General features: G+C 38.3%; 1 protein-coding gene across 13 annotated transcripts in view; it reads left to right on the plus strand.

Annotated features, from left to right (window-relative positions):
* Positions 1–18342, plus strand: part of FRYL (FRY like transcription coactivator) — a 249723-nt gene that overhangs the window by 181756 nt on the left and 49625 nt on the right. For 10 of the 13 annotated variants that reach the window (XR_011502241.1, XM_070505928.1, XM_070505931.1 and 7 more), the window contains 12 exons: positions 258–412; positions 1223–1322; positions 2394–2562; positions 5395–5654; positions 6016–6156; positions 9687–9855; positions 11663–11747; positions 12349–12461; positions 13421–13571; positions 14236–14339; positions 15222–15407; positions 17603–17807. Coding sequence is in view for 12 of the 13 variants with exons in the window: in XM_070505928.1 (XP_070362029.1) it covers positions 258–412; positions 1223–1322; positions 2394–2562; positions 5395–5654; positions 6016–6156; positions 9687–9855; positions 11663–11747; positions 12349–12461; positions 13421–13571; positions 14236–14339; positions 15222–15407; positions 17603–17807 (1838 nt within the window). In the remaining variant the exon portion in view is untranslated. The remainder of the gene's footprint in view (positions 1–257; positions 413–1222; positions 1323–2393; positions 2563–5394; positions 5655–6015; positions 6157–9686; positions 9856–11662; positions 11748–12348; positions 12462–13420; positions 13572–14235; positions 14340–15221; positions 15408–17602; positions 17808–18342) is intronic. The other 3 variants (XM_070505932.1, XM_070505925.1, XM_070505927.1) reach the window with 1 other exon arrangement.

Genomic DNA, 18342 nt, shown 5'->3' on the forward strand with positions numbered 1-18342 from the left:
ACCCTCGGGGCTCTGCTGGAGGAGAGAATTGTACCACTAAGAGTCTTGTGTGAAAGGCAGGAGACCAAATATAATTTATCCATGTCATTTTGTTTTTTCTTCTGGCTAAATAAAATGAAAAGAAGTTGAACGAAAAGAGACTGAATTTTGTGATTAAATATAAGAAATATATGGAGTATATTAGTAAAAATGTGAAGTAGACAATTAAATGATGTATAACTTTCTCTCTCCTGGGCAATTCTATGACCTGTACTTAGGTTCATCAATTGGGCTGTGAAGCAGTTACATTACTGCTGGAGCTGAACCCGGATCAGAGCAACCTGATGTACTGGGCTGTGGATCGATGTTACACTGGTTCCAAGAGGGTGGCAGCTGGCTGCTTTAAAGCCATAGCTAATGTATTCCAGAACAGGTACCCAAGATACTGTCTTTCATGTGTTATTTAGATTTTTTTTTTTTAATCTCTGCTCTCCTTGGCTTTCTTCTTCTTTTTTTTTTGTGAGGAAGATTGGCCCTGAGCTAACATCTGTTGCTAATCTTCTTTTTTGTTTGTTTGTTTGTTTCTTCTTCTCCCCAAAGCCCCCCAGTACATAGTTGTATATTCTAGTTGCATATCTTTCTGGTTGTGCTATGTGGGACACCACCTCAGCATGGCTTGATGAGCGGTGCTAGGTCCATGACCAAGATCCAAACTGGCAAAACCCTGGGCTGCTGAAGAGGAGTGCGTGAACTTAACCATTTAGCCACGGGGCCAGCCCCATTCATCTTTTTATTTTTTTCTTCTCCCCAAAGCCCCAGTAGATAGTTGTGTAATCTAGCCGCACATTATTCTAGTTCCTCCATGTGGGACGCCACCACAGCATGGCTTGATGAGCAGTATGTAGGTCCACGCCTGGGATCCGAACTGGTGAATCCCGGGCCCCAGAAGTGGAGCATGTGAACTTAACCACTCAGCCATGGGGCCAGCCCCTAGATTTTTTTTTTAAAGAAATTATTTCCTGTTGAATTCAGAAATACTAAGAAATCAGTATTTTCTCTCCTTAAGCTCTAAGGATAATGGTCACCATGCATCTGTTGTTGTTCCTTTTGCCTTAAAAAAAGCCCAGTCATCTCAGAGGCTGAGCAGCTGCATGCCTATAGCCTTGCCCCTTGAATATCATGTTTATTGACTTGTTGAAAACCTCTGAACATTATTTACCTAACATGTAAAATTTGTCCCTAGGGATTATCAGTGTGACACAGTGATGCTCCTAAATCTGATACTGTTTAAAGCAGCTGATTCTTCTCGAGGTATCTATGAAGTTGCTATGCAACTTTTACAGGTCTGTAAACAAATGTTAATTAAAAAATTTTTTATTCAGGATTTGATGAAGTGCAATTATCTATTTTTACCTTGAAAGTATACTAATATTCAGCTTTATTTTTAATAATGAGGTGTGGTATCAATTCCTGATTATTGTTAGAAATAGAAGACAAAGATGATATGGGTCATTTAAGTCTATAAATAATATGAATATTCAGAAGTGTATTGTAGAGGGATTATGTTTATGATCCCACACACACACTTGTAGGTGTGTGAGAGTACTTATAAAAATCGAGTGGTTAGGGCCTGTGTGTACAGGTAACTCTTTCTGTTTACCAGATAAGAACAATATGAGTCAAATTATTTTTGAGAACCAAGTGGAAAGTAATTAGCTCTTTTATGATAACCTAGTATACTTTGTCTTTATTAGACTGAGGAGAGTAACCTAGAATGTTAACTTACCAAGTGTGGATGTATTATTATTATACAATATTTAACTAATTGATAATAACATGAGGCTCTTCACTCTCAACCAAAGGTTAAGGATGGGATTTAAGTAGATGCTGATTTTTCGGAGGGTTTGAAGTGGTACTGGTGCTGGTAGGGACCATCTTAGGAATTATACCCTAATGTTTTGATTAATTAACAGGAAAGTTCAGTAGCGTAGCTCTTTACGTAGTGTAATGCCAAAAAGACTTTTCGTTTATATTCCATATTTAATCTGTGATTAACTAAGATCTGTTTGAAGATTTGTTTTTCATTTATACATCTTGTGTACAAAATCTAGTCATATTTTTTAACTAGAAAAGTGGTAAATCTTTTTCAAGTAATTGTGTATTAAGTCGCTGAAGTTGTTTTCAGATTATGCTACTAACCCAAACCATCAAACATGAGGAATGTAAAGCCTTGTAAACAGTTATAGTTTTTTGCAAACATTCTTGGAGTTAGGAATTAACATCTTAAGTACAATATATATTACTATATTTTTTTAAACTGGAATATTTCTTGGGAGAAGACTGTAATTTTTTAATTATAGCTGAAATTTAGAGGACCCATAGAATCTTAAATTGATGGAATTACTTTCCCGTAGATCCTGGAACCGAAGATGTTTCGCTATGCTCACAAATTGGAGGTTCAGAGAACAGATGGAGTACTCAGCCAGCTGTCTCCTCTGCCACATCTGTATTCAGTTTCATATTATCAGTTGTCTGAGGAATTAGCAAGGGCATATCCTGAGCTAACTCTCGCCATATTCTCAGGTATGATCATTGAACTAACTGGCTAGTAGTTTTTCTTTAGCAATCATTTCTAAAAAACTACTTTTGGGAAATTTTAAATATGTTAAATTTAAGGCTGAATCGAAACAGAACATGTCTTTATAGAAGAGAATTTTTTTTCTTTAATAACAACTCTTATACTAGTCTATCATGATATTTAGATTTCTTACAGGGCTTCACACTTTGCCCTCCCTTCTCTACCCTACCCCAGCACAAAAAAAAAAAACAAACAACAAAAAATGTAGGGGGTAGGGGGCTTCATATGCAATTTAAAAATGTTTCTTTGATATAGAACTTCCTGAATCTTCTAGTGTGTGTGTTATCTTATGTATTGGCCTGTCTTTAGTAATAAAGATGGGCTGGCATAAGGATACAGGTTTCTTTGTGTAAGTAAAACTGTAATCACAGGGAAAGGTCCTGCAGTGCCTTAAGCAGAACTATTGCTGGGATCCCACATTGATTTCTGGTCCACTTTCTTTTCCTTGGGGCCAAGAAAGATTCCTGTTAGGGGTTCCTTTCTAGAACATGAGGGATGTGTGTTGTCAGGCAAGATATCATATCTATCTGGGTCTCCCAGGACTCAAATTTAGGACAGTTTTGGGATCCATCTAGTTTAACCTTCTGCCTAATGAACATACTATTGCAAATACCTCCTTGAATTGAAAAGTAATTGTAACACAAAAGACAGTCCCTAGTTTTTCTGCCTTTCATCTGCAGCAAGATCTTGGTCTCGCCTGAGTACTGGGCATGCACCAAAATTGCCATCCAGGGGATGGCAAGATTCTGCTGTGGATCCTTTCTTTCATTTGGGCTGCAGCCATAGTGACCTTAGCCTTTTTTGGGAGTCTTTCCACAGTGCCTATTTCGGCAGTGGAAATAGTTTGTTTCCCATCCCCAGTTGACGTGACTGGGGAAAAAGCAACTTAAGTTCTTTTGACATTCAGTCTGAAAGCAGCTTACCTCTTTGGTTTGCAGTGGTAGATGGCAGCAATCATGCCCCTCTTTGTTCCCCAACTCCCACAGTCCCGCCAGCCTTTTTAAGATGTACATGGATGGTCATCAGCACAAAGTAGTCGCCACCGTGAATGCTGATTTTTAGGGGCTGCTGGGCTTCTTCTAGAGGCCCCTGCACAGAAGGCAGAGAAGTCCAGCTGGGTCCCAAAGGTCATGAAATTGGTCAGGATGGCAGCTGGTAGTGCTGTGGCCCCAGCTCCCGCACATACTGTGGGACTCTCCCCCAGACAAGATCTCTTCATTCAACTACTTTCAGAGCTCCAGGTCTAATATTTCATTCTAGAGGCAATCACATTGATGTATTAACAGAGGGATTCTTGGAAAAAGTTAGAATTGCGCAGAATTCTTTGCAAGGCATTGGACTCAGCACTTCATTGGCACTATATTGAATTTGCACAATAACTCCATGAGGCAACTAGTTTGTTACCCTCTTTTTACAGAACAATAAATTGAGGATCAGAGGTTGACAGTTTGGCCTCAGGTCAGGCAGCTTGTTTGTGGTAGAGCTGGGGTTCAGACCCAGGTGTGTGTGATTCCAGAGCCCAGTTTTGAATCACTGTGCTTCCACATTCACTCCTTCTAGTGAGTAAGTAAGTGCAAGATCTAAAAGGGGTAGGGGCCTAAGGAGAAAGAAGATTTTTATTTAAAGTTGTTTATGGAAATTAAACAGTATATAAAAACTCATGGGCTTTGAAAGTAACCTTGTGTTTGAATCCTCTGCCACTTGCTACTGTCTGACCTTGGGCAAGTTACCCTGACTCTGTCCACCTCACAGGTTTGTCATGAGCGTGAAATGAGGTGAATGTAAAAGTAACAAGCACATCATAGGAGTCTCCCCTAGATAGAACCAAAACCTGAGGTTCTGCATGGGTCAGTTTAATTTAATTCATGTATAAAGATTGTCTTTTATCTTAAAATTGCATTTATTTATTTTGGTAAAAAGCACATATAATAAAATTTACCATATTAATCATTTTAACTATACAGTTCAACAGTTGTGTGTTTACATCATTGTGAAATAGATCTCAAGAAATTTTTCATCCTGGAGAACTGAAACTCTACCCACTAAACAATTAACTCCCTTTTTCCTCTTGCCCCAGCCCTTGCTAACTACCATTCTACTTTCTATTTCTATGCATTTGACTACTTTAGGTACCTCATGTAAGTGCAATCATACAGTATTTGTGTTTCTATGACTGGCTTATTTCATTTAGCATAATGTCCTCAGGGTTCATCCATGTTGTAGCAAGTGACAAAATTTCCTTCCTTTTTAAGGCTGTGTAGTATTCCATTATATGAATATACCACATTTTGATTATCCATTCGTCAGTGGGCACTTGGGTTGCTTCCACTTCTTGGCTATTGTGAATAATGCTGCTATGAACATAGATGTGCAGGTATCTCTTCGAGACTCTGCTTTCGGTTCTTTTGGGTATATACTCAGAAGTGGGATTGCTAGATCGTATGGTAGTTCTCTTTCTAATTTTTTGACGCACCACTATACTGTTTTCCATAGTGTTTGCACCATTTTACAATCCCACCGACAGTACGCATTTATTTAACCATCAATGGTATTTTATATAAAAAGTAAGTACATGATATACGCTAGCTGTTACTTTTCTTTACGATGTCACCAAGGTCAAATTTATTAAAAGGAGAAACAGTACTCATAATTTTTAAGTATAATGAATAAAATCTGGCTTCCTATTCTTTAAGAATGAGATGTTGAAATTAATTACAAATCAACGAAAACCAAAATTCTATCAATTATTCCCTCTTTTGGCTTGTTTGCAATTACAGAGATAAGCCAGAGAATTCAGACAGCTCACCCCGCTGGGAGGCAAGTCATGCTGCATTACCTCTTACCATGGATGAACAACATTGAGTTGGTAGATTTAAAACCTTTGCCCACAGCAAGGCGACATGATGAAGATGAAGATGATTCCTTAAAGGATCGAGAACTTATGGTGACTAGCCGGCGCTGGTTACGAGGAGAAGGCTGGGGCTCCCCACAAGCCACTGCAATGGTTTTGAACAATCTGATGTACATGACAGCAAAGGTAAAATGGAGTTTGTGTTTCCAGTTGCTGCCCAAAATTACTGAGTTACGAGGAGTCAACAAGGTTAGAAATAGATGAAGAGATTAGATAATCCTGTGATAAGCATATGTACGTTATAAATTCCTGTCTTTAAAAAATATCTCAGTAGATATAAAATATCTTTTTGGGGAGGGAGCTAAAATCATATGCGATTAATGATATTTAAGTATAGATTTGTTGAAAAAAATGCTTATTCCTCTAAAGCATGGAAACAATTAAAGCTGTCCATAAAAATGTTATTTTCTGATATTGCATGATGTGACAAGTTGGAAATTTAATAGACAGTCATTACTGAAGTATGTGTTGTGTTTCCTGCATCTAGTATGGTGATGAGCTGGCCTGGTCAGAGGTGGAGAATGTGTGGACCACACTTGCAGATGGCTGGCCAAAAAACCTGAAAATAATTTTGCACTTTTTGATCAGCATTTGTGGAGTGAGTAGTGAACCAAGCCTCTTGCCTTACGTATGTATTCAAGTTCATTTGACTTTTTTTTTCAAAAATATTTACCCGGTGTCTTACAATCTCAGAGCATGGGCCGCAGTAGACTGGCAGAGGCAAAGCCAGGGCCAGGATGAGGACAGTCAGGAAATCGCACATGGATTTACTCATTGATTCATTCAACCAGTATTTTCTAGTTTCATCACAGGCCAGCTGCTCTTCTAGATTCTGGGCATTACAATCTGATGGATGATACAGATTTTATTTTATGAAACTACACCTGATTTATTTAATGAATAAATCAGTAAGTTAATAAAGTGCAGTCTTGATAAGGGCTACGAGGGAAAATTGCAGAGTACTGAGAGGGAATGACCTGGGAACCACAGCCGTCTGGGAGGTTTAGAGATGCTGCTCGAGAGAAAGTGATAGTGAAGAAGAGACCACAAAATTGAGGATGTTTATAGTTTCTGCTAGGCAGGAGCTGGCATTGGGATATTAGAGCAGGATGGTGAGTGAGGGCTCAGTGCCTGTAGAATTGCACCTAAGGCTTCTGGAAGCAAGGGAAAAGCACAGTAAGAGATATACAATGAACAATATAACAGTCTTTGCCTTCTAGGGGGAAAGCAGTACTAAAATCTGCTCAAGTTAAGAGAACAATATGAAACCATCAAACATGAGGGTTAAACTGAATATACTCACATGTGTGCAAACACACGTGTGTGTGTGTGTATAGATAGAGCTATCCATCCCGTGGTAGCATTCCCTAAAAGTGTGTTCCACAGAAGACTAGCTGCAGAATGTTGCTCTAAAAGTTCTTACAGATTCTATTTTAAACACACCATTGAATAGCTTTGCTTTACCCAGCGTTGCGTGAGTTAACCTGACTACTGAAAGAATTGTTCTGGAGGCATGTCACAGGATTAATATTCGTTGAGAAGCACTTAAAGCAAGGTCGGTGTATGGGACAGAACAACATGATCCACATTACCTCTCTGACCACATCTGCTGATATTCTCCCTCAGGCTCCCTGCCCCTAAGATATGCTGACCCCCTTACTACCCTGCTCTCACACCAGGCATTCCCACCTCTGGGCCTTTGCACGTACTTTTCCTCTCTCCCCAGGTAGCCACATTGCTCACTCCCTCACCTCCTTGGAGCTTTCTTCAAACGTCCGCTTATTGAGACCTTGGCTGGTTATCCTATCTACAACTACAGATGCCCTGCCCCACACTCCTACTCTTCTTTTTCCTTTCCCTGCTTCATTGATTTTCCTCACACTTGTCGTCAAACATATTGTATATTTTACCTGTTTGCCTCATTATTTTTGCCTCAATCAACCCAGGTGATTGTGAGCTCCTTAAGAGCAGGAATTTTTGTCTACTGGGTTCATAGCTGTCTGGCCAGAGCCTAGAAGAGTGCCTGGCACTTAGAAGGTGCCCATTAGTTAGATGAATGAGTGAACTGGGGCTGGAACTAGAAACAGGTATGAAGTTATAATTCATGCCAAGATGAAATTCAGAAAATAGGCATTTTCCAGGAATTTAAAAAGAGCCATTTTTAATGACGATAATATTAATTTCTTAATTATTATTTCTTAAGCACTTGTTATAAGCCAGGCATGATTCATGAACTTTATCTACATTATTTCATTTAATTCTCAGAGGATATCTGTGAGTTTGGTAAGATTATTATAGCATTTTCACAGGTGAATAAAACAAGGCTGAGAGAAGAGTAATTTCCTCAGAGTCACGCAGCCATTTAGCTGTATCACTTCTTAGAGCTGGAATTCCAAGTCAGATGGTTTGGGAAAAGTCAGTGAAAGCTTCATGTGAACGCAGCACAGTTGGGGTGGGGGTGGGGCTGGAAGACTTGACAGGATTAGGGTCAGGAGTGTCAACTGGAGGTGTTCACAGTCATAACAAAGGCACAGAGGCAGGAATGCACCTGGCATGGTCAGAGGAGGCTGACCTGAGAACAGAGAATTAGCAAATAGATGGAGGCGGTTGGATGAAGAGCTGTGTGTAGGACCATTATTGATGAGTAAGCATTGTAAGATTTTTGGTATGATGTAATGTTTTAAGATTTGTCCAGGGGTCATCTGAAGCAGAGCTTCGCATCCATCTGTATGTATGGGAGTCACCTGGTGATCTTGTTCTAGTTCTCATTCTGGAGGTGAGGGTGGGGCCCAAGATTCTGTATTTCGAGCAAGTTCCAGATGATATTGCCTATGCTACTAGGACCACATTTTGAGTAGTAAGAATTAAAAAAAAAAGGAGGGATGGGGCCGGCCTGGTGGCACAGTGATTTGAGTTCACACCTTCCGCTTCTCAGTGGCCCGGGGTTCGCCAGTTCAGATCCCAGGTGCGGACATGACACTGCTTGGCAAAAAGCCATACTGTGGTAGACATCCCATGTATAAAGCAGAGGAAGATGGGCATGGATGTTAGCTCAGGGCCAGTCTTCCTCAGCCAAAAGAGGAGGATTGGCAGTAGTTAGCTCAGGGCTAATCTTCCTGGAAAAAAAAAAAAGAAAGGAGGGAGAAAAAAAGAGATAGGCTGATCAGTTAGTAAGCTCTTTCTCTAATACATATTACTAAAACATGCATATAATGCATACAAAAATTTTGTTTTCACTTATTTAACTCATATTATGTACTAGGCATTTTTAAAGTGCTTTATAAATCTTAACTTATTTCATCCTAAAAACTGTATGAAGTAGATGCTATTGTCCCCATTTGCAGAAGAGAAAACCGAGAGTCACTTTCCAGATCACATAGCTAGTAAGTGTTAGATCTGCGTTCCAGGCCAGGCTGTGTAGTTTGAGTTCTAGTTTAGCTCTAGATCCTTACTCTTAATCACTACTCGGTACTGCTGTGTTGGATATACAGAATGAGGAAGATAGAATAAAAGATAAATCCTGGGTTTAAGGGCTGGCTGACTTAAAATATGAGGGAAAACCTTAGGATGATACTAATCAAAAGCTTTTCCATTGAAAAGAAACTGGCTTAGGGGCTGGCCCCGTGGCCGAGTGGTTAAGTTCGCGCGCTCCGCTGCAGGCGGCCCAGTGTCTCGCTGGTTCGAGTCCTGGGCGCGGACATGGCGCCGCTCATCAAACCACGCTGAGGCGGCGTCCCACATGCCACAACTAGAAGGACCCACAGCGAAGATATACAACTATGTACCAGGGGGCTTTGGGGAGAAAAACGAAAAAAATAAAATCTTTAAAAAAAAAAAAAGAAAAAAGAAAAGAAACTGGCTTATAGGAAAGCAAACTCTCTTTTGTTTTTCTTAAAAAAAACAAAAAGCCAAAAAGTAAAGGAAGTAGATAACATTGTGGAAACCATTAAACAATGTATCCAGGTCATCCTAATTATATATAATGTTGAGGGCTAGAGGGAGCACAGTATTTGTAAAGCTGATTAATGTCTTATTGCTGATCAATGTCTATTCAAATTTAGATTGTACTTAATTCATCTACTACTTAAAGTTACTTTGATAAAATTTGTCTCAAGACAAACTTATGAGATAAGAATTTTGCTTCTTCTTTTGCGGCAGGTAAAGAAAGTTATTGTATATTTAGGTAGAGATAAAACAATGCAGCTGCTCGAAGAACTGGTGAGTGAACTGCAGCTGACGGATCCTGTCAGTTCGGGCGTCACTCACATGGATAACCCCCCGTATTACCGCATCACTTCCAGCTATAAGATCCCTTCCGTCACCTCAGGTAGGAAGTCATTTAGAACTGATCACTTGTCCCAAAAGAGAAGCTTCACATAACTGTTCATTTTAGCAAGGGTTTGCTTTAAACCTCATCATCAAGAAAACGAAGGCAAACCTGAGTCATATATGGTAATTAACTCGAGACTTTGTAAATCCTCATATGAGTAAAGAAATTTGACATTGTAAGGATTCTTAATGTTACAGACGGGAAATGTATTTACATACTTATTCAGAACTGGAATATAGATTTATGTGTCCTTATCTAACAAATGCATTCTGTGATGAATATAATTAGTATTCAATATAGAAAATGCTTACTTATTGAAATTAGTCTGTAATTTCATACTAGAATTATTTGGGCATATATCATGCATAGTATCCAATCATGTGAGTGTCTATACTTTTATGTATATACATATATTATGATGATTGTAGTATTTTGAGTCGAAGAAACTATGTCCCTGGTGGAATAACTTCCATTGAAAATCAGTATAATATTTAGGCTATTGTAGATTAAATTTTGATGAAACTCTGTCATTCAGTTTATATTAAACTGTTTATATTAAATGTTTTCGGTATGTTAATAACAACATTATCTGTATAATTAGAGATCTTTTATATCTTTATAATTTATTTTTTGTTATCTATTTTCATCTCTTAGGCTTTTTGTTCTCCTTTCTAGGCAACATCTAATAATGCTTCTACTGAATTTTTCTTATCTGCCAGAATGTTTTTAATTCCAAAGAGGTTTTTTTTTAAAAAAAAATAGAATTTTTTTAAGAGTGCCCTATTCATGTTTCATGGTTGGATTATTTTCTATATCTGATAAAGTTTTCTTCTCCCAAGAAAAGTTCCTATTTTCTCTATATTGCTGTTTGTTTTGATTTGTCTTAGTAAGTGCTTTTCTCAAAAGCCTACCAATTCTGGATCTATCTTTTCATAAAGAGTGGAGTATTAAAAAGTGGATTGAATGTTTTGTAGGTATATAAGGAATTTATGGACTTGTTATTTGTTGTGCAATGATTTCACTGATGTAAGTGTCCATAGATCTTTTTTCTTGCACTAATCAGATTCCCCAGAGAAAACTCTACTAGTCATCTGCCTAAAGTAGAGGTGTAGGGCTGTGAGTGTATGTGTGTGTGTGTTTATACAAATACATAGAATCTGTAGACTCACACACATCATGGTCATCAAGCCTGCTGTTAGCCCCGTGGGGTAAGAAGGCTACATGGGGATACAGTCTCAAATTTGGGTGTGTATATTTTCACCTAATCCTCTTGTTCCCAGTAAAGAGTTGCTCCTTCAGTTGGATGTGGTGTGCCCTAGTCCAGAAATCTTCTGATTTAGTCTCATCAGAAAGGACGTCTAGAAGTGGACAGAGACAGCCACCCAGTTACAAGAGGAAGGGCATAGGTCTTAGAGACCACCTACTTCTGAAATAGATTCTCAACCAATCTTGCCATTTTTAGTGCCACCTTCAACCCCTGCTTCCAGAGGTCGTTGATGCCACTAATTCCTGAGCCTTTGGGAGGTTCAGCAACATAGATATGGAAGCTTCTTGGTTTCCCCCACTACCAGCTTTGGATTCAGCCCTCTTAACACTTACTTCTTGTCCATTTGTTTTCCAGCATCCAAAATTTTGTTGCTGTTGTCTCCTTTCCCTCTTGGTCATTATGAATACATTCCTTTGTAAAAAAATCACCTTGCTCTCAGTTTAGTGGAGTTTTAACATCTGTAATTTGAAGTCTTTTGTTCTTATTGAGTTATCACTGGCTTTAAATTCACAGATACTGTTTTATTTCTGATTATAGGAACTACTTCCAGTAGCAATACGATGGTAGCTCCCACAGAGGGCAATCTTGATAATAAGCCCATAAAAGAGAATATGGAAGAGGGGTAAGTCCTTCTCTGTCCCTCATTAGCCTTTCAGTTTGACAGACGCTGACTGTCATCAGAATAAATGGTAATTTCTGCATTGGAATGCGTATTTCATTGTGTTAAAATTCTAGTGAAGAAATACATTTGCATTTTGGGATTTTTCCACATTGACTGTCTCACCACTAAAGGTGCTGACATGCTAGATTCTTTCATCTGCTTGAATGGAGGAAGAGGTGGAATATGGTCAGGCACATTTTGTGTTGCTGCATTTTTAAACTCTTCTAAATGGATATTTACTCTGCCTGTTTGGTAGAAAATAAGTTTCATCAGACATTATTACCACAACAATTTAGGAAAATCTTCAGGTAGAAATAATTGACTTAAAAGCTTAAGCTTTTGAATTGTAAGATGGAAATTAATATATATTAATATTATATATTACTATTAATAATTATATGTAAATAATATAAATATATTACTATATAGTAAATATTAATATGTAGTAAACTTTTGTTAATATTTTGTGTACTGTGTTCTTTTTTAAACATAGAAAGTGAAATATAAAGTGCAAATACCATTTTACCTTGACCTTGACTAACTGCGATGATCATTCCCGTAGCTATGTGCACCTAGACATCTACAGCGGACTAAACAGTCACTTAAACCGTCAACATCACAGACTAGAATCTCGATACAGTAGCAGCTCTGGAGGATCTTATGAAGAAGAAAAAAGTAATAAGTTCCAAATGTTTTTTTAATAACTACAATGGCGAGGTGTTTTATTAATTATATTAGAGTGAATCAATATATTTTTTCCAATGAATTGTTTTTAAGAAGAGTATTTAAGTGCCACTAGTGGTGTTCTGACATAGTCTGAAATATCTTGAGTTTAAGAAGCAGCATGAGTGGGGGAAATTTGTTTTAAAAGCGCAGGTTCCCTGTAGATAAATCAAGAGAAACGTAAGAATCGGTTCTCAAGAAGCATCAGAGAACAGACACTAGCACCAGGCTGCTTTCTTGAACAGGTTTGTGCTTTCTCCATTGGACTCACATTTTCCTAAAAAGTTCTCCCTTGCAATTGCAAAGTGAGTGACCTGCCGAAGTCTCACTGTAACACTGAAGTAGGGTGGAATCAAAACACAAGCCTTCCAACTGGGAAGGGACCCTGAAGATGATCTGGTCCAATATCCTCATTTTACACATGATGGAACTGAGGTCCAGAGAGGTTAAGTGACTTACCCACGTCACACAGAATTCACATTTCCTGATCGCATTATTTACTGCACCCTGCAGCCCCATTGCGGTAGAGCTGATTTCCTTTTAAAATAGGTTTGTGTTGGCCCTATCTCAGGAAATTTAGAATTGAGTAACTTACCAGAAGGCCCTTGCTACAAGGCAGCTGTACCTATAATGTGGTCTCTCGGCTTGGACATCAATTATGGAGTCATAATGAAGTGCTAATGTAGTTTTGCTTTGATATAAAGGATGGAACCTGAATTGATAACGCTTTCTCTCTCTGATTTGCTTAATTTGATCATTGTACCCAGGTCTCGCTAGCAAATATATGTCAAGTAGTGGGAAACTATTTTTTAGCACTTTCCAATGCTATAAATAGTTGGTGTCTTACTAGAGTTTGCTTATATTGGCAGAAAATAGATGGTGTAGAAAATGAGATCATTTTATTTTGATAGGTGATTCAATGCCACTTTATTCTAATTGGCGACTGAAAGTGATGGAGCATAATCAAGGAGAGCCACTACCCTTCCCACCAGCTGGAGGCTGCTGGTCACCACTGGTGGATTACTTGCCTGAAACATCATCACCTGGATTACCTCTTCACAGGTGGACTACAGCGTCATTCCTATTTCATATGAGCCAAATTGCCGCTTAACACTTTCAGCTTTCTTTATGCTATCTGATGACACAGGATAAAAGCAATCTTCTTTCTTTAGATATTGCAACAAATTAGATCACTGTGTTTAGATTTTCAGAGATCTAAAAACTAGAATTCTGTTTACAATTAATAATATTAAATATAATTCTGCTGCTGCTTTTCTGGGTGTCTGGCATAGTTACTTGACCTTTCTGGGACCCAGTTACTACATCTGAAAAATATTGCTTTATGGTAGTAGGCACTATTATTTTGAATTGAGTTAAACTGAATTCTACTTAGCAAAATCACAACAGAACAGTTAACTGCATTCTTTCAGAATTTATTAATGTACCAAACGTGAATTGAACACCTACTATGTGGCAAGCAGTGTGCTAAGCTCTCAAGGTTGAAGATGAAGAAAATATGGCCCTTGACTTCGAGGAGCTCTTAGTAGATATATTTTTTCTAAAACTATCACTTAACGGTTTCTTTGCCTGTATCTCTTTTCCTCTTTTTTTCTTGAGAAGTTGTATTTTTCCATAAAATACAATATTAAAGTCTTCAAGTAATTTACATAAGATTTTCTCTAGGTTTACCCTAGTAAAATGTTAATAACGCTCTGATTTGTCACAGGTGTAACATAGCCGTAATCCTTTTGACTGATCTGATCATTGATCATAGTGTGAAGGTGGAATGGGGAAGCTACCTCCATCTTCTTCTTCATGCAATTTTTATAGGTAATAAATATTGGTTCTAATTCCTTCATTTCATATTTTTGTGATAATTTAAAGGCAATATAGTTTTAAGAAAGTTTCTACATGTTTCTGTATGTTATTTCCATGACACTTTTTACTGTGATTCTCGTGGTCTAGTGGGAAGTTATTTCTAACCTTTCTTTTAACTACAAACAAGTCTATTATCCCCACTCTTATTCCTATCCTACTGCCTCTCTCACCACAAACACTTAAACCCTCTAGCAGGAAAAATTCTGTAGCCATAGCAAGAGTAAAATTAATTCACCTCTGGGGCTTGGAACTTTCAGAGTAATTGGGAAATTGAAATGAGTTCCAAGTCCCAAAAGAATTGGATTGTGGACACTCTGATTATCACAGCTGACACTCCATTGTGCCCATTGTAACAAACACTTGGGATCCATCACATTGGCAACACTTCTCAAGCTTCTAGGATTGGCTTCCTGAAGCAAATCGACATAGTCATCTTCTCCTAAGTTTTCCTGATAATGCACACTTATTATATATTTATTGCTTCATTCCTTCAGTAATCAAACATAAATTGTCTTTGTATTATGTGCTAGGCACCAAAAATCCTTGCCTTTTTAAAATTCATCTACATCTAGTGTTATGTAACGGTAATAATTTCTAAAAGAGTACTAAATTTTAGACATAAAACACATTGAGAACTTATCTTGATTCTCCCTAGTACAATAGACTATTAGAAAAGCATGTGTGAACTCTAGGCCAACAAAAAATCTTTATGTGGTACATGATCTTCCACAAAATATTTCATATAATTTCTGCTTTTCTTTAAAATATGACTTTGATTGCAAGAATACTCATTATTTCTCTTTATTGATGATTATTTTCTACTATCCTTTTTAGGGTTTGACCACTGCCACCCTGAGGTCTATGAACATTGTAAACGCCTGCTTCTGCACTTACTAATAGTAATGGGATCCAGCAGTAACATCCGAACTGTTGCTTCTGTCCTTCTCAGGAACAAGGAGTTTAATGAGCCCAGGGTGCTTACAGTCAAACAAATTGCACACTTAGATTATACCTTCACAGGTATTTGCTTTAAAAATACAATTTGAAAGTGGAATCGTACTTCCTTAATTTGGAATCCTACAATAGAGACAGTCACCTAAATAAAAGTTGAAATACTAGAGAACATTTTTATAAATATAGTTTTATTATTTTAAGCACCATTTACATCATTTATTAACCAGTAAAAGAAGGAATTGAACTTGCAGGATTTGAGTCCATATTGCTTTTAAGAATCTTTGTCATAAAATTTTAAGTTCTGAACATGTAAGTTGAAGATACAATGAAAGAATGCTTAATTTATTGACCACTAGTTATGAAAAAGGTGTCGAACTTGTATTAGCTTCCTCCTACTCTCAAGATCTGAAAAACTGACAAAGATAGACATTTAAAATTTTTTATTCACTTGATTATATTTACTGCAGTTAAAATGTTATACATTTTGGGACCAGGCCCATGATGTGATGGTTAAGTTTGGTGCACTCTGCTTCAGCCGCCCAGGTTTGTGGGTTCAGATCCCAGGCACAGACCTACACCACTCATCAGCCATGCTGTGGCAGGACCCACATGTAAAGTGAAAGAAGATTGGCACAGATGTTAACTCAGGGCTAATCTTCCTCAGCAAAAAATAATAATAATAATAACATGGGGACTGGCCTGGTGGCATAGTGGTTGGGTTTGCGAGCTCCTCTTCAGCAGCCCGGGGTTTGCAGGTTTGGATCCTGTGCACAGACCTAGCACCATTTGTCAAGCCGTGCTGTGGCGGCATCCCACATAAAATAGAAGAAGATTGGCACAGATGTTAGCTCAGGGCCAATCTTCCTCATCAGAAAGAGAAAAAAAACATTGTGAAGTAATGAGGTACAAACTAATGAGAATATAAAATTTATTTAATTATTGAGTAGTTTTTTTTTTTTTTTTTGAGGAAAATTAGCCCTGAGCTAACATCTGTGCCCATCTTCCTCTACTTTATATGTGGGATGCCTACCACAGCATGGCTTGCCAAGTGGTGCCATGTGCGCACCCGGGATCTGAACCAGCAAACCCTGGGCCGCCGAGAAGCAGCACGTGTGAACTTAACCGCTGCGCCACCAGGCTAGCCCCTGAGTAGTTTTTTTTTTTAACTTTGGAAGTTATATTTTCTTCATTCCTAGTAGCTCTAACTTATTTATTCCATTCATCAGTATTATCAGGTTAATAATAGATGGTATAGAAAATAATTATTTTTAAAAATTGAAATAAAATTTTTTTCCCTAGTCATATAATGTCAGGTACAGGGTTAATGAATTTTAAAGTTACTAGTTAAAACCCTGTTATATACTTAAGACCCTATAGTTGGTAAGAAAACAATTATTAGGAAACTTTTTCACCTTTTAAAACTATGATTCAAAGCTGAATGGAAAAAGTTTACTGCATTTTTTATGTTAAAGAATCTTTATTTAAAATTTCATAGTTTGTTTTTAAGGCTGCTTTTGCCATTTTGTAAATACGGGCATTGGTAATAACCTTTAAAATTATTTGTTTAATATTGAAATAATATAAATGTTACAAATTGGCTTTAAAATAATCTTTCCTTAAGGAAAATGAAGCAGAAAGTATAGAAGAATCCTTTCCATAAGAAATTAAAAAGTCAGGGGCTGGCCCCGTGGCCGAGTGGTTAAGTTCGCGCGCTCCGCTGCAGGCGGCCCAGTGTTTCGTTAGTTTGAATCCTGGGCGCGGACATGGCACTGCTCATCAGACCACGCTGAGGCAGCATCCCACATGCCACAACTAGAGGAACCCACAACGAAGAATACACAACTATGTACCGGGGGGCTTTGGGGAGAAAAAGGAAAAAAGAAAATCTTTAAAAAAAAAAAAAAAAAAAGAAATTAAAAAGTCAGTTCACATTATAGAAATGTGACTGACTTAACACATGTTGAGGAAATATGCCAAAGTCATAGGAAACTGCCACTTTCAACTTCCTTCAGCAGGTGGCAGCAGAGGACTGCACAGTAAATCCAAGCAGTTGAGTTTTAATAATTGGCTATGAAAATAATGTTTGCCCAAAAACTCGCCTGATGTCATGTGGTTCTTATGATGCCCCAGCAGAAGGAGCGCTGATCTGCATCAACCTGTGGTGTCCCATACAATCTATAAGGAACAATAGTTGAGTGCTTTCAGTGCTGTGTGAGATTCTTCTGTGTTTGGGTATTGACGGCTGGCCATCTCTCTCCCAGCAGGCGTTAATGATTTTACACCTGACTACCAGCCCTCCCCTATGACTGACTCAGGGCTTAGTTCAAGTTCTACCTCGTCTAGTATCAGCTTAGGAAATAGCAGCGCGGCCGTGTCGCATCTGCACACCACTCTCCTCAGCGAGGTCGACATCTCAGTCGAGCAGGATGGAAAAGTCAAAACCCTCATGGAATTCATCACCTCAAGGTAACACTTACAGCTCTTACCGTTCCAGCAACACACGTGTGTGTTAGGCTGTTCCCTCATTCGTCAGCTACAGTGAACCACATTTTTGTTTTCTGAAGTGCCATTGATTTGAAATACATGGGTTTGTATTGTGCAATATTCAGAAGATTTGATGCCACCAAAGACTTTCTTCTTCTGCGCTCACACGGCTATACTTAAGGAGGGCCTTAATTGTGTCTGGATGCCAAGTGCCCAAAGAGAATACAGTATTATCTGAATACATGTTCCACTTCCATTAGCTACATTATCAGTCAGTCATCACATGTTTACTTATGGTCTACTGTTTGCAAGGCACTGTAAGTAAGGAAGAAACATAGATGAGGAGAAAAGGGCTTGTGTTCTGCAGGGAAAGCAGAGTCACAGGGGCGTGAGAAGAGAAGTGTGTTGGGATAATGAGGGACCCGGTCCAGCTGCGGTGCTGAGGAAAGGGGCTTTCTAGATGAGAAAGTTTGGGAAGATTCAAAGTGGAGGGCCATGAGGCTTAGGCCTTGCATTA

Source organism: Equus asinus, chromosome 3 (genome assembly GCF_041296235.1).
Source record: "Equus asinus isolate D_3611 breed Donkey chromosome 3, EquAss-T2T_v2, whole genome shotgun sequence".
Classification (NCBI taxonomy): Eukaryota; Metazoa; Chordata; class Mammalia; order Perissodactyla; family Equidae; genus Equus; species Equus asinus.